The sequence below is a fragment of the Jaculus jaculus genome, chromosome 18 (genome assembly GCF_020740685.1).
Source record: "Jaculus jaculus isolate mJacJac1 chromosome 18, mJacJac1.mat.Y.cur, whole genome shotgun sequence".
In the NCBI taxonomy this organism is placed as follows: domain Eukaryota; kingdom Metazoa; phylum Chordata; class Mammalia; order Rodentia; family Dipodidae; genus Jaculus; species Jaculus jaculus.
The window spans coordinates 58615037-58639045 of record NC_059119.1 but is presented as its reverse complement, the minus strand read 5'-3'; the positions used below and the strand labels follow the sequence as shown (position 1 = coordinate 58639045).

Sequence of the window (24009 nt, the reverse complement as noted above, 5' to 3'; positions counted from 1 at the left end):
ATAGAAACACAAGCCTGCATATGCATTAAAATGTACATATTCATATAAAGTAAGACTGGCACCATCTGTTTATGTATGTATGTATGCCTTCCATATCCACAGGTTTCAGATCTATGAATTCAACAAACTATGGGTGGAAAATATTTGGGGAAAAACTGTATGTATATTGATCATATATAGATCTTTAAAGTCATTACTCCCTAAACAACATAGTACTAACAACTGTTTACATAGCATTTACATTATATTAGGCATTACAAGTGATCTAGAGACTTTTTGTGTGTGTGGCATTAGGAATTGAACCTGTCATACAAGGCAAGCACTCTACCATTGAGCTATAACAGCCCAGAGATGATTTAAAGTATATGGAAAAATATATGTAGATTATATGCAAATACTGTGCTATTTATATAAGGAATTTGAGCATCTGCAGATTTGGGATGCATAGGGCGTCCTGTAACTGATCCTGCATGAAAACCAAGTAAGCTTTACAATAAAATAAAACAACATAGCAAATCTGAGGCAAATATAAAGGTCATCTCAATAAAGTATATGAACTTATTTACCAAAAAGATAACAAATCAAAACCCAACTGTAGCTGGGTGTGGTGGCATATGCCTTTAATCCCAGTACTTTAGAGTGAGAAGTAGGAGGATCACTGTGAGTTCAAGGCCAGCCTGAGACTACATCATGAATTCCAGGTCAGCCTGGACTAGACCCCACCTCAAAAAAACAAAAATAAAATTATAAAATTCAACTGTGTTGCATATAAGATTGACAGGTAGACACACGTGGCTTTGGGGAAAGGAGAGGAAGTAGGCTAGATTGATTCAGAAAGTTTAAAATTAAAAAAGAAAATGATGCAAGTGAAAATAAATTATATCTGGTTTTGATGTCTGATAATCAGAACTTATATCAAAAAGATAAAGGATACAATAATGTTAAAAGCTGCGCTCCACAGTGAAGGCGTGACACGTGAACACCTGCAATTACACAGCATCAGCTTCTTAAGCAGAAGGTAGAAGGTATCAGAGGAAAAATAAAAACCCCAAAGTAAAGAGGACTTTTAATATACTTATCTCAAAACAATGATGAAGTGGACAAAAATTTAGGAAGGACCCAGATACCTAAATGATATGCTCCGTGAAGCAGGTCTGTAAGGAGCCCTGGAAATGGAGGGTACAGATTTGTTTCCAGTGCTCTTGGGAACATTTAGGAAAAATTGGCTGCATCTTAGGCTTGCAAAAAAAAAAAAAAAACTTCAATAAAAATCAGTAAATTTCAAATAAAAATAACACATTAAAATATATGACCTGAAAAAGAATAATTACTATTCCAAATAAAGAAAATTTGAAATGTTATGAGGCTACCCAACTCTGTAGAAAGAAATTTAAACACTTAAATGGAATGAGTAATTCCTAAGAAAAGTACAATTTACTAGACTAGCAATTATTCTTAGGTATAAATTACCTTAGAAGCAAAATAGAAAGAGTAAAGTGCTTCTATCACAATCAAACTCCTAGTCTAAAGGGAAGTTCTTCCAACCTTGTAAAAATGAAATTGTCAAATGCTTATTAATCTTGTTCAGCATGTTAAAAGGGAGAACAATCTCAAAATTCATCTCAAGAAAAACTACATTTAACTGAAACCTATGAAATATTTCACTATAGACCATTCTCACCAATGAATGCCACTATAAAAACTCTCAAATACTAGCAAACCGAATCAAGAAAAAATTATGAGGAGTAGTATTTGTTAATATTTGAAAAGAAGCCTTTATTATAATTTGTAAATATTGTTATATATAAGGAGGCCTTAATATAAGCACCTTTGAGCTTCCTGGTGTGGGTTCCCTGTGCCAGTCTGTGCGGGCACACGGTATGGAGTGAGTAGGCCAGACGCCCGTTTCCTGGACCCTCTCAATTCTGAGCCAGTCTGCACTGGAGGGCACAGCACAGCATAAGTAGGCCAGATCCCTATTTCCTGACTCCTCACAGTCCTCTGGTCCTGGTAGGTCCCATTGTGCCTTGCTTGGAGAGGCCTGCTCCCTGTATGAGCTGTGGAATCCTGACTGGCCAACACCCCCAGACACCTGAGTCACAGGGTGCACCAGCCAAAGGAGAAAAACTTACATCCTCCTCAATAAAATAATGAGTCTCCCTAAAATGGGTAGATAATGCAAAAGAGCCAATGAAAGTTAGAAAACATGTATCTACACCAAGGATGCCTAGTCCTACGATGGAAGCCTCCAATGGAATTATAGAGAAATCAACAAATTCATTCCCCAAATGAAAACATAATAACCAATGAGACTCTGATCAAACAAATTGCTGAACTGGAAGCAAACCATCAAAGAACCAACAATCATATCAATGAAATTGAACAGAACCATCTCATAGTGTTCAGTTTTTGACAGTAAACTTAACTTGACTGCAGAAAACATTAGAACCCTCCAAAGGGCCATGAATAAATTTAAAAAATGGCTCTACCCAGGAAGATGTAGTTGATAGTAAATACAAAAATAAAACAATAATTAGTATCTTGCCACTATATTTGAATTATAGAAAATTAACAATATACTATTGAAATACAATAAATAAATTTGGTAATTCTAGGTATTCACCACATTTTCTGACTGACCTGGGACAAATAAGGTATAATATCTGACCTTTAATAGAATTTGTTTACCTACATATCTACTCTGAAATAGATTGGCCTGATATTTTCTTTCTCATATGATAAACTTTGATAGCATATGAAACTGAAACTCAACAGACCAGTCAGTACATACTAATGACAACAGAACATAAAATTCTCATAAAACACTTTCATCACAAGACACGAGTTGTAACATATGTAAACACTGCATTCAGGGGTCTGAAGTAGAATGACTGCAGGTTCAAGACCAATCTGAGCTATGTAATGAGACCTTGTATTGTTAATAATAATAATAATCCTTTAAACAAAAAGAACTGGAGAGACAGTTCCACAGTTAAAGGACTTGTTTTTAAAACCTGGTGGCCTGGATTTGATTCCCCAGTGCCTATGTAAATCCACATGAACAAAGTGGTACATGCATCTGGAGTTCATCTGCAATGGCTACAGGCCCTGGCATGCCCATATTCACTCTCTTTGAAAATAAATAACTATTTTTCAAAAGAATGAAAAATCTACTTAAAATTCAATGTATTTACATCTTTCCAAAGAATGAGTGATAAGTAGTTATTTCCATTTATGCAAATCAATTAGTCAATGATCTCTGAAATGACAAGAAAAAAACTCCTCAATGTTAAAAACAAGTGTGTTATATGGAAATATGATAATATATCATAATATGCATTTTATACCTAGGCATTGTGTTAGTTTTTGCTTAGTTTTATAATGTAACCAAAACTGTCAATAGAACATATGCTGATATTCTTTTTTAAAATTTTTTTATTTTTATTTATTTATTTGAAAGTAACAGAGAAAGAGGCAGAGAGAGAGAGAGAGAGAGGGAGAAAGAGAGAGAAAGGGTGTGCCAGGACCTCCAGCCACTGCAAACAAACTCCAGATGTGTGAGCCCCTTTGTGCATCTGCCTAACATGGGTCCTGGGGAATTAAGCCTTGAACCAGGGTCCTTAGGCTTCACAGGCAAGGGCTTAACTGTTAAACCATCTCTCCAGCCCCATATGCTGATATCCTTATACTGGAGGACATGGCATACTACTTTGATGTAGTTAGGACCAATGATGCAGAACTTTTTTATAATTATTTTTCCACTCTTGAGATGTTGTGACATTTCCATACATGTGTGTAATGTTATTTTGATCCTATTCCCCTGTCCATTGACACCCATTTTTTTCACTAATCCCCATCATACATTCATGCCTTTTTTTTTTTTAACTCCGTAGTTAACTTAGGGTTGCCTGCATGATCGTGGGTGGAAGGTTATTTACCGTGGAATGGGCATTTACCAGTGGCTGCACCACTAATGAGCCTGATTCGTCCTTTTCCAGCAGTCCTTAGCTGCCATCAGCTCCTCTGGGAGGTCTGGGGTCTCACATGGCCTTCCCTCATTAATGGTGAAACAGACAGGCTCCACCTCCTGCTGAAAACCCCAGGTGCTGTGAGTGCTGAAGTGTAATGGCCACGTTGTATCTAGATGAGAGCTTCACAGCCCTCCTCCCCTTCCTCCTGTGCTCACCTTCTTTCTGCCCCATTTCCCAGGAAGCTCCCTGGGCTCTGGTTTAGGTGAGGGCCAAGCAAACAGTACTCACTGGTTCTCACAGTTCTGCTCTGCCTCTGCGCCTCAGCTTCCCTGTGCGAAGCCAGTGACTCCTGTGACTGAGGCCTCAGGCAGTACTGACCAGAGGTCAAAGATATTGCGAAGGCAGTTTGATAAGTTGTGCATTCATCATAATCACAGTAGAAAGTTTCTCTCGAAGGCCTGTGTCCCCAGCCATAGGCTTTTGGCCAGGTTTACAGTACCAGCATGCAATCCCTCCTGGGGAGTGGACCTCAAATCCAATCAGAAGGTGGCTGGTTCCTCCTATCACCTTCATGCCGCTGTCGTTGCACCAGTGGGCATGTCTTGCCTGGCAGGATGGCTGTGTTATATAAAGGGGTCTACAGCTGGGCAGGACTGTCGGATGCCTCTTCTCCTCCAGGAGCTTGCACAACATCTTCTGGTACAGAGAACAGTATCCAGCAGGGAGGAAGTTTCCAACGAGTCTCTCTTCTCTGTGTCTTACAACCAAATATGGTGCCTTTGGCAATAAGGGTTCATCACTTAGTTTTGGTGGCTTCCCAAGAGCAATGGAAACAAGTTGTACTGTTTTATGAGCCTCAGTGGCTTCTTTGACTGGCAACTCATTGAGAAGTATCTCATTCCTGGCACTGTGAGTTACCAGTAATAACCTATAACTTCTGGGAGCAGCTTTATCCGCCTGCATAGGGGTCTTTTGTTCAAATGTGTTTTTTATATTATAGCTTACCAAGAAGTAGGTTTCTATATGGCCACATATCTTTAGTTTTAATTTATCCTCACACCAGCCCCTTCTCCCCCTCAGAAACCTCCATGGCTCCTTTTTAGATTCTTGGCCTGTACAGATACCTCAACTCATAGTCACTAACCTAGAAATTTGGAAGTACAATCTGTAGTATGAAAAAGAACGCATGGCATATCTGTTTCTGAGCCGAGTTACTTCATTATGACCGTTTCCAATTTAATTATTTCATAACTAGTATGGAACCTCTTAACATTATACCTAACATTAATCCTCTTAGGTCTTCTTGCTTGTTTTATATTATTTCCCAGCTGGTCACAATTTCTGAGCATTCTCCTACCTCTCCTGTCATTTTCTAGCTCTAAAAGATAAACTATCATTCTTCCTTACAAACAACATGGAAATGTTATATTTGAGAAAACTAAGCAAAATGTCTTGTTGGGGTACAGTAGTCTACATCTATAAACACTCTCAAGGCCAACAGAGGAGGATCAGCCAGAGTAAAACAGTGAGCCCTCTGGCTCAAAAAAAAAAAAAGTGAAAAGGATGAACTTACTGACAGAAAAAGAATAATACCAAATATTTTAAAGGTTTTGAATTACTCTATGCCTTAAATAAAAAGTTATCAATGAAATTATGTGGTTTTGTCAAGTTATTCATAAGCCACAGTTTTATAAGTCACTGGAAGAAGGTTTTACTTTTAGCCTAATGCTCTTACCAATAGGTAGAAGTCATCAAATAAAACCAGGGGACTCACATTATCTCAGAGACTTGACCAGTATCTATTTTCTATGTAACTATCAAGATTGGTTTAAGGATATGTAGGACATATATATATGTATACATATGAAATATAAGGGGATATATATATAATATGTATATATTTACATTATCTTTTTATATAGGTATATATTATATATGTACCTATAACATAAATATGCATATATTCATTCCTAAGTTGCATATCACTACTATCTTTTGAAGAAATTAAAATTTGTCATTGGTAAGTTCTAATAATTCGTGTTTATTCTGATGGTTTTGTTAAAAAGACAAAAATCACTGGCTAGTATATAATATTAACTTAGAATGCTAAGGAAAAAAATGCAGATATTAAGCTATATTTTTTTAAGAGCCACGATTGAAATTCCAGGATAGTGTAGAACTCAACTGAGCCCAATAGAGATTGGTTCATTTCTAATTATCTTGTAAGGACAAAGCTTATTTTTAAAACAAAATAACACATACCAAAAGACTAACACTTTTTATAAGATTATGTTTAAAGAGTGCATAAATTGGATAAAAAGGTGGATCTGAAAAATTCTTTTAAACAGTCCAGTTCTTGCTAAATCTGTGTCCTTTTAACTTAAAAGCTTTTACAATATAATTGCTCTGTAAATATCAGAATTTTCTAAACACCGTGCAATGTACACAAAGAACCTGTCAAATGGCTTGTCTAGTATTTATCAGCTTGTTTATTTTTATGCCTCCAAAAAGCTGTATTTTTTAACGAGAGCAGCTGCTACTTTGTAAATATTTTAATGGCTTCTGTTAAGTGGAGCTGTCAGTTTAACAAACAATATTATAAAAGATTTTCATTCTTCCATGTTATTACACATCTTGAAATGTGTTTTACCCTAAAAATCCCTTGGAGGTTTTAGAATGGCAAGGATATCTCCTTTGAAGGTATAAAGCCAACAAGAGATTAGATGTAAAAAATAATCTGAAGATGGCCAGAGAAAACAGGGCATTCATGTCAGAAGACAAACGTGTAGCAGTAGTTCTAAGCTTGCTTCTGTTCTTGTACGTCTGACAGTTTGCTGAGATGAAACAGCACAGTGTTAATATCCAACATTTTAGGTATAAGCCTTGATTCTTAGCCATTTAATAGTTGCTGGTTTGGGGGAAGCCAATTAACCTTTTGGATCCTTAGTTTCTGTATCAGCAAGTGGAGCAATCATACCTATGTTGCGGGGTTTGACAAGGTCCTTGGACAACTGGAGACCACGTCCGTGGACGGCCTAACTCAGTGAAGGGGTGATTGTTCCTATCCTAGCCACCAGGCAACTGAATGTCCCAGTCATGTCCCAGTCCAGCTCCTTTACACTTTTACTCACCTTAGTTTTTTTACTGTTATTTGTTTGCTTCATGGAATTTTAAAGATGATCTAATTTAGCCCTTTAGTTGAACCAGTGTGGAAATAAGAGCTCAGAGAGATGAGATGATTTGTCTAAAATGATACTTAAAAGCAGAGACAGGTTCCAGGTCTCCTAATTTTTTCATTCTTCTTGCTTTGTATGATACGAAATTAAATAATTCTATCCTATAAGTACATATAAATAGAAGAAGAAAGGTGAGGCAATACATAAGAAACAAAAGAATAAAAAGGAGCAAAGGGAACTTTTCCTACTTTTCTACAGCAAATGTTTTACAAGGATCAGAAAGGTATTTTTTAGCTTTATAAGTCACAAATAAGTTAAGTACTCAACTCTTAACATTGTTTATGTTTAACCTTACGCCAATTTTGTACTACAAACAAGTGTATCTATGTTTCAATAAAACTAAAATTTGGCTTTCATGTGATTTTTCACACCTAAGAATATATCGCTATTTTTCCAATTGCCTGAAGTGTGTGTGTGTGTGTGTGTGTGTGTGTGTATACACACATACATACATATACACACACATACACTTGTTTGTATTACAAAATTATATATAAAAATAATATATATATAAATAAAATGTCAGGAACCATACAAAACCAGTTAGAGGGGTACATTTGGCCTATTACGTATACTTTGGTGACCCAGTTCTAAAGCATAAAAGTCCTAAAGCTTCAGGAGTGTAAGTGTGACAAATGTAGCAGATAACTCAACCTGGAACCTAGGATTAAGTGAACTGTGCCTACTTCACTAAAATGGGCAGTGCACACTCTACTGCAGCCAAATGCTTCCAAACCTTTTGATTTTTTTTTTTTAAGAAAAAAAAAAACCAGTGCTCTGAATTTTTATGTAAAACTGTCATTTTGACTGTAAGTAGTGAAAAGTAATTTTTAAATACTGCAGGTCAAGCACTGGCAAACTGAACGTGGTACATGGACTTCCAGTTCAAAACAGCTGTTCTAGGAAAAATTACCAAAGCTTAATTCTAGGCACTTAATAGTTCTGTCATGTTCTCTGTAGAAGAAAGGGTCTCAGCTATGCCAGGGACATGAGAGACATACCCAAAACGCTCACCCAACAACTGTAGAACACACATTCTTGTCAAGTGCACATGGAACATGCTCTTTCCTGGGCTGACCAAAAGGACATAAAATAAGTAGGTTTTTCCCTTTCCTTGTCCTGCGGATCAGTCAGAGCCTCAAGTTATACCAGGTAAGAACTCTTGACAGTGAGCTACACCCCGTCCCTAAAATAAGTTTTTAAATAAAAAGCTCAAAAGATTAAAATCATGTAAAATTCTAATCACAGTTGAATAAGACCAGAAGACAACAAAGGAAGAAAAAACAGAAAATTCACAAATACTTGAATATTAACAATACATACCAAAATAGGTGAAGAAGAGGGACCCTCTTGAGACAAGTGGAAGTGAAAATTGCACAATACCTGAAGAAGTGAGCTTCAATGCAAGTGTTGCTGAAAGATGGGCTTAAGATTGTAGACACTCACATTAAAAAAGAAAAACATCTCTAATCAACAACCTGCCTTTACACGTGATGAAACCAGAGAAGGAAGAAATCAAACTAACTCAAAGGTACAAGAAGGAAGGAAATAAGATTAGGACAGAAAGACAACAGGAAAAAAATCAATGCTGTGACTAGGGAATGGCTAGTGTGGGACTGCTTACTGTGCCTGAACCCCGGGCAAACGGCTAGCATTGTGACGTGTACCTGTAATCCCAGCATGGGAAGTAGAGCCTCTCTAGTCCAATAGAACCAGTGTGCTGCCGCTTAGGGAGAGACCCTTTATCAATGAACAAATGTGGAGGGTGGCTGGGAAAGACACCCAGTGCCTACCTCAGAGGGAAGAGGAACATGGGAACTCACAGCACTGAGACAAAAAATCCCAAAATCAAACCATGAGTTTCAATATTTTATATTTCCATCCAGCTCTCTCCTCTCCTACAGCTATTCCTTTATATATAATTCCAAGATCCATCTAGCAAGCTAGCCCAATCCCCCATGGGTCTCCTCTTACTTCTTTCTCTTTTCCTTTCCTTTCCTTTCCTTTCTTTTTTTTTGAGAGAGAGAGAGAGAGAATTGGTGCACCAAGACCTCCAACCATTGTAAACAAACTCCAGAAGTATGTACCACCTTGTGCAGCTGGCTTACCTAAGTCCTGGGGAATCCAACCTGGGTCCTTAGGTTTCTCAGGCAAATGCCTTAACCGCTAAGCCATTTCTCCAGCCCTCTTTCCTGTGTTTTGTTTTCTTTCTACTCCCAGAGGATATAGGGCGGCCTGATATTCAGAGTGTCTGTGGCTCATCTTCCCTAGAGATGAGACTGCTCTGTGCTAACAGGCTGCATATCTTTATCCCTTGTTTCTCAGCCAACCCTGAAACAACCAAGGCTTCCACACCCCACCCCTTATGTTTTTATATTTTACTTATTTATTTATTTGAGAGAGGGATGGAGAGAATGGCATCCCAGGGCCTCCTGCCATTACAGACTATAGACACATGTACCACTTTGTGTATCTGGCTTTACACGGGGACTGGGGAAATCAAACCCAGGCCGTCAGGCTTTACAAATAAGTGCCTGTAACTACTGAGCCACCTCAAAGCCCAGCTAATCCCTTTTCTTACCTACAGCTCTCCCTTCTATTTACGGTCCCCTCTTGTACTTCTTGTCAATGTTAATCATTAGGCCCACCATATTTTGCTCTTCTTTTTCTTTCCACACATGCCCACAAAAACTAATATATTGGTGCACACAGTGCTATCCATCCGTGTACTTTATTCCCTGAAACAACTGGTACTTAAGGAGTGATTATTTTGCACTTAAATGTCATCCTACCTTTTTAGTGTGTTTATCCCTGTCTAGAGACTTGTTTTTGTTTTTTTTTTGTTTTTTTTTTTGTTGTTGTTGTTGTTCGTTTGTTCATTTTGTTTGGTTTTTGGTTTTTCAAAAGGTAGGGTTTCACTCTAGTCCAAGCTGACCTGGAATTCACTACGTAGTCACAGGGTGGCCTCAAACTCAGGGCAACCCTCCTACCTCTGCCTCCTGAGTGCTCCAAAGGCATGTGCCACCACGCTGGGCTCAAGAGACTGTTGTTTTTGACAATACTCAACTCTAGGGATGAAGCATGGTGTCTTGAAAAACAGTCTAACTGAGGAAAATGTCACCTTGAACTCAGCCACAATTTAGACCTCTTGACCATGACAAACACCTCCACTGAAAGAAGAAAAGGGACTGGAATTAACTCCAGGTATACAAGCCCAGTGCAAAAACACAAGTAATGTGAAAATACAACATAACAGATCTCCAAAAATTACTAATCTATAGTAATCTCCTCTTGTGAGAGCAACTTACATGAAATCCAGACAAACAAATTTTTTAAAGTAACTATAAATATGTTCAAAGAGGATATACATTAAACTCCTGAATGAATTCCAGGAGAACAAAAATAGAATAAAATAAGAAAGTCAATTTAGGATATGAAAACAGAATTAAATAAAGAGACAGAAATATTAGCCAAGCATGGTGGCGCACACCTTTAATCCCAGAACTCGGGAGGCAGAGGTAGGAGGATCACCGTGAGTTCGAGACCACCCTGAGACTACGTAGTAAACTAAACTATTTTGCTGTTTATTTCTTAGTTTTCCAAAACAGCAGAATAGTATGGTAATTGGATAATAAGAACATAGTATTTGATTAGTACTATGCGAAAAATACTATGAATAGGCAAAATGTAACTGAGCTTTGAAATGTGAACTTGAAACATTCATTATTAGGCTATCATATAAGAACCACATGCTAACCAACTGTGCCCCTGGCATTCTTATTGTTATCAAGCTCCCCTGGCAGAGGTGTGTATAAGAATGATAGGACCTACAAAGGGCTATAAAATGGTAGATGTCCATTGTGTGCTACATAGCAAATTAATAAAACAGTAAGTTCTAACAGTGAATATGAAAGTTTTTCGGTAATCATACTTATGAGCTACTTAGCAGAACATGTATTTGACTCTTCTTATTGATTTATGTATATATATATATTTTTAATAAAACAGATCTCCTGGAGCCACTGGACAGAAGGGATATGTTAAATGAAGCTTTTGCTGGCCTATCTTTAGCACCTGAGAACACATTTGCAAGTAATCTTCCTTCTGTTGGTCCAAAGCAGAGACATATTATTCAGCAAAAAATGCCAAATGGCTCTTCTAACAGGTAAGAGATATTGAACTGAAATTTTACTTCACAAGTATTTAGTATTCCACATTGTAAATAGCTCATGCTCAAATGCAAATTAGCAGCTAAGCATGAATACCTCAAAGTGTGAAGGAAAAACTGTTATGTTCTCATGGTTAAGACATTGCTACACTTAAGTTGTGGAAAAGCAAGCATGACGGAGCAGACATGAATGTAAAAGAATATTGTCGAAATTAGTGTTCTTCTAGATCTCAATGAAACTAACATAGTCTATTGGAATACATTTTTCATAGATATTTTTAAACCAGCACACAGTTTTGGGCCTGACTGCGTCGTTGTGCTTGTTGACCTTCCTTACTCACTCTCTGGCCCCGCCTATTGGATCCCTTTCGTCACCATCGTCCCGTTGCACTTTGACGCCACATGCACGCTGTTACCCTCTTTAGCTCCCTTAAGATCTTTTCCCCCTCCCGTGGTCTCCTCTCTAGTGTCATGACCCATACCCACACCCCATATATACACATATATGTACCCCCTTTTACAAGAATTAAAATCTAAGAGGCTGAGGAGATGGCGCAGTGGCTTGCAAAGCCTAATAGCTCGGGTCAACCCCCCAGTCCCTATAGAAAGACAGATGCACAAGGTGGCACATGCGTCTGGAGTTCGTTTGCAGTAGCAAGAGGCCCTGGGGCACCCATTGTCTCCTTTCCCTTCTTCTGTTTACAGATAAATAACAATATTGTAATAAATTTAAATTTGAGATCTGCTTAAGATAGAAATACGTACGACTTATCTTTCAGAGTCTGGACTACTTTGCTTAATGTGATAACTTCCAGTTCCATCTGTTTTCTGCAGCACTTTGTGCACCTGGCTTTCCATGAGTACTGGGCCTTCAGACTTTGCCAGCAAGGTCCTTTAATCCCTCGGTCATCTCTCCAGCCTGGCTCTTATTCTCTAAACTTTGAGTCGCATTATTAGATTGTTTAGTGCCTCTCATTTTTGGGGGAGGGGGTGGGAGTTAAGGCAAGGTCTCGCTGTAGCCCAGGTGACCTGGACCTCACTCTGTAGTCCCAGCCTCGCAGCCGTCCACCCACCGCGCCTCTGGAGGGCTGGGATGAAAGGCATGTGCTCCGCACCTGGCCCCGCTGACCTTAAACGGAAGCACTTAGGGCTTAGCACACGCTTCCGTACCTATCATCTTTCCTCCTAAAACCACTTTAACCTGTCTGCCAGACGTCCTGGTAGGTTGTGCTACCATTTTCATGGGACTTTAGATGTTTAGATTCTCTCCACGATTTCTTCAATGACCCACTGTTCATTCATACGCTTGGCCACAGAAGACTGGTTCCTGCAGAAGGACAGACTGAAGGTCACGGGTGGAGCTCCAGGAGGGGTGCGGAGATGACAAGTGAGGGGAGCTATGGCTGCGGCCAGCTGAGTTGGGTCTTTGCATCTTCTGGAATCCCTAAACTGTGCTTGGCCCCAACGGGCGTAAGGGATCAGAAGAGAAAGCCAAGGAAGATGAAATAGGGCTGACTGGTCTGCTGACCGCAGGAGGGCAGGGCAGTGAGGGCAGGGGCTGCAGCCCAGCCTGACCAGGTAGTGGAGACAGCGAGCTGAGTAAGCCAAGCGTAAGTGGGCACTGAAGCACGTGACGTATAGTTCCCATGTAGGACCGGGTACACTTAGCCAGCCAGTGATTTTTAGTACTTTGATCAGTCATGAGTCTCTACTCCTACTGCCTCCCACTGCTGGGGGATGGAGCAGGGGAGCATTTTTGCCTAGGACCGAGAGCAAACTAATCTGTAGGTAAGAATATAAATATGTATAATAAAATTTAACTTGGCACAACAATAGCAAGTTCCCCCCTTGGACATATGATCTTCCCAGTCATGGGCTTTTAACCTGTTTTTAGTCACAAATTCTTTCATGCATCTAAGTCTCCTTTAGATTGATCCTATACAGAATTTTTTTTAAGGTATGGTCTCACTCTAGCCCAGCCTGGCCTCAAAATCAGAGTAGTCCTCCTGCCTCAGCCTCCTGACCACTGGGGGGAAAGGTCTACTCTAATTTAGCAGGGAATGCATCTGGTTCTGGGCTTTTTTACTGAGAAATTTCTTATTAGTGCTTCAATATTTGTACTTAGATAGAGTTGATTAACGTTTTCAATCTCATCTGTTTAATTTTGATAGGTCATATATACTGAGAATTTTGTTTGGAGGCAGAAAATCAAGGTCATCCTCAGCTACATAGTATAGTTTGAGGCCAGTCCTGATACATGATACCCTGGGGGGGAGGGGCACACAACTGGGTCTTTCTCCTCTTCTGGAGAAGGGCTAAAAGGAGCTTTCCCCTGCATCTCTCCTCCCTGGGCTACTGCTGGGCAACCGTTTCCCTTCGTCTTCTCTTTAGAATGGACCTTTTCTCTGTTTCCTACCATGGCTGCAGTCACTCCACCTCACTGGGTGGAAAGAGCTCCCAGACCAACCCCAGTCCACCTAGGACAGACCCTGCAGTATGCGCTTTGCTGCGTGGTAAAGATTCCTATTTTTTAACTTCTGAAATGGGACAGTTTCGGCTACCACCCAAACCTTCTCATAGCCATTATCCAGCTTTGCACGATCCTTTCCCCAGGGCGTGTGGAGGTCAGTGCCTGCAGTCTTTGGCCATCTTCTTCCAAGAGATCGCACAGCGCTTTACCACGAGTAACAGCAGAAATGCAGCAACGTTTCTTTCTTTTCTCACTTAAAAAAGATTTATTTATTATTGACAACTTCCATAATGACAGACAGTAAGTCATGATAATTCCCTCTCTCCCCCCACTTCCCCCTTCACAACTCCACTCTAAGCAATGATGTTTTTTAAAGGAAGAACACTGAAAGCATTTTATATTTAAATATAGGGACATTTCAAAAGGAATGACTGATTAGTGCAAAACTAATGCTACCAAGCATTTTTATCAGGGAAAAAAAAAAGACAAAACAAATATGCTAGCTGAGGTGACAGCTCAGTTAGTAAAGTTCTTGCCTTGTAAGCATGAAAACCTGAGTCTTCACTAGAATGCAAAACAGCCAAGCCTGGTGGCAAGCACTTGTAGTCTGAGCACTAGACACGTGGAGGAAGGCCTGCTCCTGGGGCTCTCTAAATCGCCAGTCTAGCCTACAGCGTCAATTGTAGGCCAGTGAGAAAGAGATCCTGTCTCAAAGAAATGTGGATGGATGGCACCTGAGAAAGGATACCTGAGGTTGTTCTCTGGCCTCCACACATGTGTGCACACAAAAATAAAATAAATGAAATCGTTCTAATTTTAAAGCTCTAAAAATGAGAGATCAAACTTATAATATGGAATAATGATCACAGCAGCAATTAATGAGTCAGTCAAGACTAAACCTTTTCCAAAATGGTTATAGTACACATGCCTTTAATCCCAGCACTTGGGAGGCAGAGGTAGGAGGATCGCCATGAGTTCAAGGCCACCCTGAGATGACAGAGTTAATTCCAGGTCAGCCTGGACCAGAGTGAGACCCTACCTCAAAAAACCAAAAAAAAAAAAAAAAAAAAATGGTTATAGTACAGACTTGAGTTTATGGTTCATATGTTCACTGTTATAATTCAACTCTGTTGCTGGTGCACAAAAGTGGCTTAGAAGATACATAAATGAGAGCTGGGTGTGATGGTACACCTTCGTAATCCCAGTACCTGGGAGGCTGAGGTAGGAGGGTTGCCTTGAGTTCAAAGCCAGCCATGGCTACAGAGTGAGTTATATGTCAGCCTGGGCTGGAGTGGAACCTGCCTAAAGAAATGAAAATACATAAAAGAACAGAGGTGGTCTAATAAAACTTTATTTATAAAAATGGGCAACTTGCATTCAAACTACAGCTATTGGCACCTGCTAGAAGAAAAAAAAAACCTATCATTCTAATTAAGACATCAAGTACAGACATTTCTGCAAAAAAAAAAAAAAAAAAACAGTCCCATTTGATCAATAGAAATATAAATACTGTAAGTCAGATGAAGAAGTTAACCATCAAAGGTTTTTTTTTTGTAACTGGGCGTGGTGGCACACGCCTTTAGTCCCAGCACTAGGGAGGCAGAGGTAGGATCACCGTTAAGTTAGAGGACATTCTGAGACTACAGAGTGAATTCCAGGTCAGCCTGGACTACAGTGAGACCCTACCTCTAAAAAAACAACAAAAAAAAGGGGGGGGGGTTAAATCATGAGACTACATTTCAGATTTCTTTGAAAGTGAAATAGATAGAGCCGCAAATACAGATTTCCAGAGGTGGATGGATTTAGATGTCTGCAATGTGCCAGTTCCCATAAAAGAATTCAACAAAGTAATTCCATTAAAAAGCAGCTGATCCAGATAGTTTGGCAAAATTCTATGAAGCCTTCAAAGATCAGATAGTCCTATAATTCTTGGATGCAAATATAAAAATATCGAATATTAACAGACAATTCAACACCTGGACCTCTCCTGGAAATACAAAGTTAGTCCAGTTTTGCAGATTCATTCATGTCAGACATCATCCTAGTAGATATGCGGTTAGTAAAAATGATGACTATTTCTAAGTTTTTACTCTTCCCATCTCTGAACTTTTTGGTCCACAGTTACAGAATATTCATAACATGCCAGTAGGCTTAACTGAAAAATGAGATTTTGCTAATGGCTGACATTTGCTTACTGCCCTCACATGCGTGTACATATATATAATCTTGTGTGACAAATGATAGCTTTTATATTCTTGTCATATTGTTTACTTCTTTTTTTTCCTTATTCCCCTCAATCATAAGTATTTATTTTTTATTGTTTTATTGTTTTTTTTTTATCCTAGCTAAAAACATTTTATTTATTTGCAAGGAGAGAGAATAATGCATGAATGAGTGCACCAGGACCACTTTATGTGGGTACTGGGGAATTGAACCTAGGTCATTAGGCATTGCAGGCAAGTGTCTCCTTAACCACTGGGCCATCTTGCCTTCCCCCACTTTTTTTTAATTTTTAAATTTTTATTAACATTTTCCATGATTATAAAAAAAAATCACATGGTAATTCCCTCCCTCCCCCCTGACACTTTCTCCTTTGAAATTCCATTCTACATTATATTACCTCCCCATCTCAATTGTTTACTTCTTATTTGCTTTTGTGCAGTAGGATTTCACTATATCAGGCTGACCTGGGATTCAGTATGTAGTCTCAGGGTGGCCTCAAACTCAAGGTGATCCTCCTCCCTCTGCCTCCCAAGTGCTGGGATTAAAGGCATGCACCACCACTCCTAGCTATTTACTTCTTGATATATATTTTCTCAAACAATATTTCTGTACCTGGTTTGCCTTTCTGTAAACAATGTATATATTAACAAATGTTCATTTTGTCATTTACCAAGAAATTACCCACAAATATTCTATCATAATCGTAGATATATCAGTGACTCTTACAAATTTCCCTTTGTCATCTATCATGTACAAACAACTTAGTGTGCTTTTTTATTCTTCATGCTTACATATATATATCAATTTGATCTAAGTGCTCTCTTACCAAAGACTACCAGGATCCTATCTTTTGTGAGACGTAACTAACTAAAACAAATCTCCTAACATCATATCAAAATAGCCTTTGATAAAATTTGACCCCTGTTCCTAATGAAAACACTCAATAAAATAGCAACTGGAAGTATTTTTTTTGAAAAGATAAAACTTTGTTTTTTAAAAATGGCTTTCATATAGCCCAGGCTAGTCTCAAACTCACTATCTAGTCAAGAATGACCTGGGTCCTTGATAACACGTACATTCCATGAAGGCAGTGACAGCACACTCACCAGACGTGCCCATCTCCCCAAGCCGGATCACAGCCCGGGCACGCAGAGGGCGTGTGGCCGGTCAGCGGTGCATTTGTTCTAGGCCCTCTGCGTGCACGGAGCTCTCGGGCACGTGGGGAGGGTGACACGGCAGTTGGGTGTGTTGGTGTTTGTAATCTCAGCCTTCTAGGGGCACAGGCAAGAGGCTCACCTAGGAGTTTGAGGCCAGCAAGTTTGGGGCAGCCAGGTCAACGTAGTGATACCCTGTCTCAAAACATAAAACAGATAAGAAACAAACGAATCATGTGAGTGAAGGTCTTTCAATTAATGGTAAATATTAAGAAAACACAAAGAATCTGATCAGAGAAATCTTTACTGGGAAGCAAGTATCTGAGTTAAAACTTGAATGGCAAGGACTCATCTACATATGTGGTGAAGGGACAGAGAATTCCAGCAAGAGAAGACTGACCCAAGGTTATAAAGAAGTTTGAGAGGTTCAAGTAACAGGAGCCAACATAGCTGCAATGTAAGGAAAGGACTGCATGGAGGAGGAAAATGATTGAGGGCCTTTCTAGGCCATGCAATTAGGTCTTTAATGAGTGAGAAGCTGTCATAGGATATTAGAGTATATGCAGGCAGGCTGTCTGCCCGATTTCCCAGAAGTATCCATGTCCTAATTTCTAGAACTTCTGAATATGTTAAATTACATGGCAAGGGTTAATTAAAAGTAGAGAGAATCAAGGTTGCAAATTATATGACCTTAGACTGGGGATTGATTATCTAGATAGGCCTAATATAACCGTTAAATATGGATTAGAGAGGAGTCGGTGTCAGAGTAATTCAGTATGAAGACTGAACTCATTGCTAGTTTTAAATGGAGGAAGCAGACCATAAGTAAAACAAATGCAGATTCCCTCTAGGAATCCCAAAATGCTATAAAAAAGTATCACAGCTACAAAACAATGAGTTTCTAAATTAAAACACATTGAAATGACTGTTTATAATAATTGGCCATTATGTGAAATAAGACTTAAAACTTTTATGAAACTTTTATATTTTATGCTTTCTTAATATTATTTATTTGCAAGCAGACAGACAGTGAGAATGGACAGACCAGGGACTCCAGCTGTTGAAAATGAACTCCAGATGCATGCACTACTCTGCATCTGGCTTTATGTGGGTACTGGAGAATTGAACCTGGGTCTCTAGGCTTTGCAGACAACTGCCATAACCAATGAGCAATCTCTCCAGCCCCTACTTTATGCTTTTTTGTCACTAATACTATTATTCAAAAGGTTTTTCTTTTTTCTGGCTGAGAATTGCTCTATTTTATTAATATCATTAGTCAAATGATTGGTTTTTCATATATCTTACTTGGTAACAGAACAAATTTATGTAACTCAAACCATAGTTTAGATTTTTAAAAGTCATATCTAGTGAGGAGGGCAGTGTATAATTGAGATCCATGATACTAAGACTAAACTAAAAATAATTGCCTTTAGATTTGGTGCTACCATAAACTAATCAACTTCTCTATGGCCTCATTTCTCATTTGTGTTAGATTATTCCTTCAAGGTCTAAAATTTGTATTGAACAGTAAATTAACTTTGCATTTGCATATTTATCTACTGTAATATCTACAATCATAAATTCATTTTAATACTTGTTAGTTTCTTGCTACTTACTGTATCTAAATTCATACTTTTAAAAACGCCAAATGAAATACTATCCTGTTAAAAGGTAAATTTTCATTTGATTCATTTTATGATTCATATCTAAGCAAGCTATTGGAATAAACCAAAAATATACATTTATTCAGGATGTGCTGTATGCCTTGAAACAATAAAACTGAGGAAAATTTTCAGTGTTTACAAAACAAAGAAATTGTCAACATAATGCCTGCCAATGGACTTACCAAAAAAAATTTTTACAGCCTATAATTCATGAGGATTGGCTCCAAACAAATTTTCCCTGCCAACAGAAAATCTGATGATTATTCTGTTGTCTAATTTGGCTCAGCCTCAGTTGACCTTGTTTATTCATCTCAGTCTTTTGCTTCTTGTTAACTTGGAATGGAAAGAGAACATATGGCATATGTCTATGAAGTCCCTTTCTGCATCGTAAACCAAAATTAATGTGGACGATACTGAACATTTATAATTGTTGAGATCTTAAGGTAGCTTTAGTACATATTAGACAGACCTGATTAAATTCATATTAGGCCCACTAGGTGTTTTAAGTTTGCTGCCAATGAAACTAGAAATTCCCAGAAGACGTTTTTCTAGGCCTTAATATATGACTAAAGTTAGCCAATTTTAAACATTTTTCTGAAAACGATAAACAATCTTCAAATCTCTTTTTAAAACGTAAGAATGAAAATGTTTCAGAAGTTTAGCAATTAAAAGATTTTCCCTGACTCTAAGGCAGTGTTTAAGACAGCTGATTGTGGAATTGTGAGGGCCCGACATGGTGGCAAATACCTTTAATGTCAGGAGGCAGCACAGGCAGATTCAGAGTAAGCCTGGTGTATAGAGTGAGTTCCAGGTCAGCGGGGCTATATAATGAGACCTGGCTCAACAATAAATAACAAGGGCTGCAGAGATGGCTTAGCAGTTCAGCACTTGCCTGTGAAGCCTAAGGACCCCAGTTCAAGGCTCAATTCTCCAGGACCCATGTTAGCCAGAAGCACAAGGGGGCGCATGCATCTGGAGTTTGTCTGCAGTGGCTCGAGGCCCTGGCGCGCCCATTGTCTCTCTCTCTCTGTTGCTCTCAAATAAGTAATAAAAATGAAAACAAGAGAGAGACAAATAGGTAATAATCCAGTAAATTAAACTAACAATAAATAAATAAATAAATAAGCCAGGTGTGGTGGCACACACCTTTAATCCCAGCACTCAGGAGGCAGAGGTAGGAGGATCACCATGAGTTCAAGGCCACCCTGAGACTATATAGTGAAGTCCAGGTCAGCCTGGGCTAGAGCAAGAACTTACCTCAAAAAAAAAAAAAAAAAAACCAATAAATAAATAAACTGTGAAAAAGAAAATATAAGTTAAACAAAAAGACAAAGGAATGTTTTTCTTTTGTTACTGACAACTTCCATAATTGTAAACAATATCAAATGGTAATTTCCTCTCTCCCCCTGCTTTCACCTTTGAAACTCTCCATCATATCCCCTCCCTCTCTCCATCAGTCTCTTTTATTTGATGTCATCATGTTTTCCTCCTATCATGATGGTCTTGTGAAGGTAGTGTCAGGCACTGTGAGGTCATGGATATCCAGGCCATTTTGTGTCTGGAAGAGCATTGGAAAGAGTCCTACCCATCCTTTGGCCCTTACATTCTTTCTGCCACCTCTTCTGCAATGGACCCTGAACCATTGAAGGTGTAATTTGAGATGTTTCAGTGCTGAGAACTCCTCAGTCTCTTCTTCTTAGCATCATGCTGCCTTCTGAGTCATCCCAAGGTCACTGACATCTGAAAAGAGAAGCTTCTCTAACCAAAAGTGAGAGCAGCATTAATATATGGGTATAAACATTAAGAAAACAGCTTACTGGGCAGTTTGGTGAGCAAAGTATATACTTTTAGCCAGACACCAGCAGACGTTACACCCCTAGGGTTCATGACTAACCCTGTTGTTGGTTTTCAGTATCAGGGATGTTTTCCCTCCCATGGAGTGGGTTTCCAGTTCAATTAGAGGGCAGTTGGTTTCCCCCCAAGACAGATGTGCCACTATTGCACCCAGTGGCTCACTTGGCCTGGCTGGCCAAACATGAGGCTTGCAGTGTCCACTGTTGGGTATCTTCACTGGTGATTTCCCTCTCTCCCATTGTACTGCATGCAGCATGGCTTTTTCCAGCTGTCAGCTGGTTTACATGGAGGAGGTTTTCAGCGCAACTCCAGCAGGATTTGTCAGTGACCTTGCAGCCCAAGTATGTGGTGTCTTTAGCAATAGGGTCTTACCATCTATTCCTGGTGGCAAACCAAGGGCCTCTGCAATGGCCTGTAATGTTTTGGGGGCATCAGGGACCTCCCTGGCCAACAACTCACTGGAAGGTATCCCATCCCTGGCACTGAAATTTTCTGGTAACCATCTATGGATCCTGTGTGTTCCATTGCCCAAAGAAGTAGGTTTCCATATGAATTCTTTATATCCCCTTAGATTTTGATTAGCCCTCCCTCCACCCTTCCTTTACTCACTCTCACCCCCTGACCTCACTTTGGGTCTTTTCACTCCCATTTTTGCCTATGGGTGCTATAGCTGGGTCATATGGTAGATCTATTTTTAGCTTACTCAGGAACCTCCACAATGGCTGGACCAGATTGCATTCCCATCAACAATGTAGAAAGGTTCCTCTTTTTCCACATCCTCACCAGCATTTATGATCACTTGTTTTCATGATGGTAGCTAATCTGACAGGAGTGAGATGGAATCTCAATGTAGTTTTAATCTGCATTTCCTTGATGACTAGGGATGTAGAACTTTTTTTTAGATGTTTATATGCCATCTGTATTTTTTCTTTTGAGAATTCTCTATTTCATTCCCTAGCCTATTTTTTAATTGGGTTGATTTCTTATTAATTTTTTGAGTTCTTTGTATATCCTAGATATTAATCCTCCATCAGATGTAGAGCTGGCCAAAGATTTTCTCCCATTCTGTAGGTTGCCTCTTTGATCTATTCACAGTATCTTTTGCCCTACAAAAGCTTTGTAATTTTATGAGGTCCCAGCGGTTAATCTGTGGTTTTATTGACTAAGTAACTGGGGTTATATTCAGAGAGTCCTTGCCAAGATCAGTATGTTAAAGTCTTCCCCCTACTTTTTCCTCTAGCAGTTTCAGGTCTGATATTAAGGTCTTTGATCCCTTTGGACTTAATTCTTTTTCATGGAGAGAGGTAAGGACCTATTTTCATCCTACAGATACATAACCATTTTTCCCAGCACCATTTGCTGAAGAGGCTGTCTTTTCTTCAGTATTTTTGGCATTTTTGTCAAATATCAGGTGGCTATAGCTACCCGGACTTACATCTGGGTCCTCTATTCTGCTCCACTGATCTACATTATCTGCTTTTTTGCCAGTACCATGCTGTTTTATTACTATGGTTCTGGAGTGTAGGTTAAAATCGGTATGGTGATATCACCAGCCGTATTTTTATTGCTCATAATTCTTTGAGACATTGAGGTTTTTTGTGCTTCCAGACGAATTTTTGGATTGTTTTTTCTATTTCTGTGAAGAATGTCATTGGAACTTTGGTGGGGATTGTGTTAAATGTGTAGATTGCTTTTGGTTAAGATTTCCATTTTCACAATATTGATTCTTCCAAACTAAGAACAAGGGATGTCTTTCCATTTCCTAGTGTCTTCCACAATTTCTTGCTTAAGTGTTTTAAAGTTTTCATTGTAGAGATCCTTCACTTTCTTGGTTAGGTTTACGCCAAGGTACTTTTTTTTTTTTATGCAATTGTGAATAGGAGTGATTCTCTGATTTCATCCTCTGTGTGTTAATTGTTAGCATATATGAAGGCTACTGATTTCTGTGTTTTTATTTTGTATACTGGTATATGGCTATAAGTGTTTATCAGCTCTAACAGTTTGCTGGTAGAGTTTTTAGGGTCCTTTATATAATCATATCATCTGCAAATAATAACTTGATCTCTTCCTTTCCAATTTGTACCCCTTTTGTGAATGTCTCTTGCCCTATTGCTATGGCTAAGACTTCCAGTAATATATTAAATAAAAGTGGGGAGAGTAGACACCCTTGTCGTCTTCCTGATTTCCAGTTTTTTCCCATTTAGTAATATGTTGGCTGTAGACTTGTCATAAATAGCCTTTATTATTTTGAGATATGTTCCTTCTATTTCCAGTTTCTATAGGACTTTTATCATGAAGGGATGTTGGATTTTGTCAAATGCTTTCTCTGCGTCCAATGAGATGATCATGTGATTTTTGTTCTTCAGTCCATTTATATAATGTATTACATTTATGGGTTTGTGTATGTTCAACCATCCCTGCATCTCTGGGATAAAGCCTACTTGGTCAGGGTGAATGATCTTTCTGATATATTCTTATATTCTGTTTGCCAATATTTTGTTAAGAATATTTGCATCTATGTTCATGAAGGAGATTGGTCTGTAATTTTTTTTTTTTTGTTCTATCTTTGCCTGGTTTTGGTATCAGGGTAATGCTGGCTTCATAGAAGAAGTTTGGTAGGATTCTTTCATTTTCTATTTTATGGACAAGCTTAAGAAGCAATGGTGTTAACTCTTCCTTCAAGGTCTGGTAAAATTCAGCAGTGAATCCATCTGTCCTGGACTATTTTTAGTTGGGAGATTTTTGATAACTGCTTGGATCTCCATACTTGTTATATAGGTATATTTAAGTGATTAATCTCATCTTGATTTAATTTAGGTAGATCACATAAATCAGGGAAATCATCCATTTCTTTCAGATTTTCATACTTACTGGAATATATGTTTTTATAGTATGTCCCTATGATTTTTTTGAATTTCTCTAGTATCTGTTGTGATGTTGCCTTTTTCATCTCTGATTTCATTAATTTGTGTCTCTTCTGTCTTTCTTTTGGTCAGATTTGCTAAGGGTTTATCAATCTTGTTTAATCCTTTCAAAGAACCAACTTTTTGTTTCATTGAGTCTTTGGATTGTGTTTTTGGTTTGTATTTCATTAGTTTCTGCCCTAATCTTTATTATTTCTTCCCATCTACTTCTTTTTGGTTTGCCTTGTTTTTCTTTCTCCAAGGCTTTAAGGTGAAGCATTTACTTGCGTTTACTTGTGTACTTTCTAATTTCTTAATATAGGCACTTAAGGCTATAAATTTACCTCTTAGGACTGCCTTCATTGT

The 24009-nt window shown here is 38.7% G+C and overlaps 1 protein-coding gene across 5 annotated transcripts in view; it reads left to right on the top strand.

The window, feature by feature from the left end:
* The window catches only part of LOC101606968 (WD repeat containing planar cell polarity effector), a 262683-nt gene that overhangs the window by 222330 nt on the left and 16344 nt on the right, over window positions 1–24009 (top strand). For all 5 annotated transcript variants that reach the window (XM_045137784.1, XM_045137783.1, XM_045137782.1 and 2 more), the window contains one exon: window positions 11216–11372. In XM_045137784.1, coding sequence (XP_044993719.1) covers window positions 11216–11372 — 157 coding nt within the window. The remainder of the gene's footprint in view (window positions 1–11215; window positions 11373–24009) is intronic.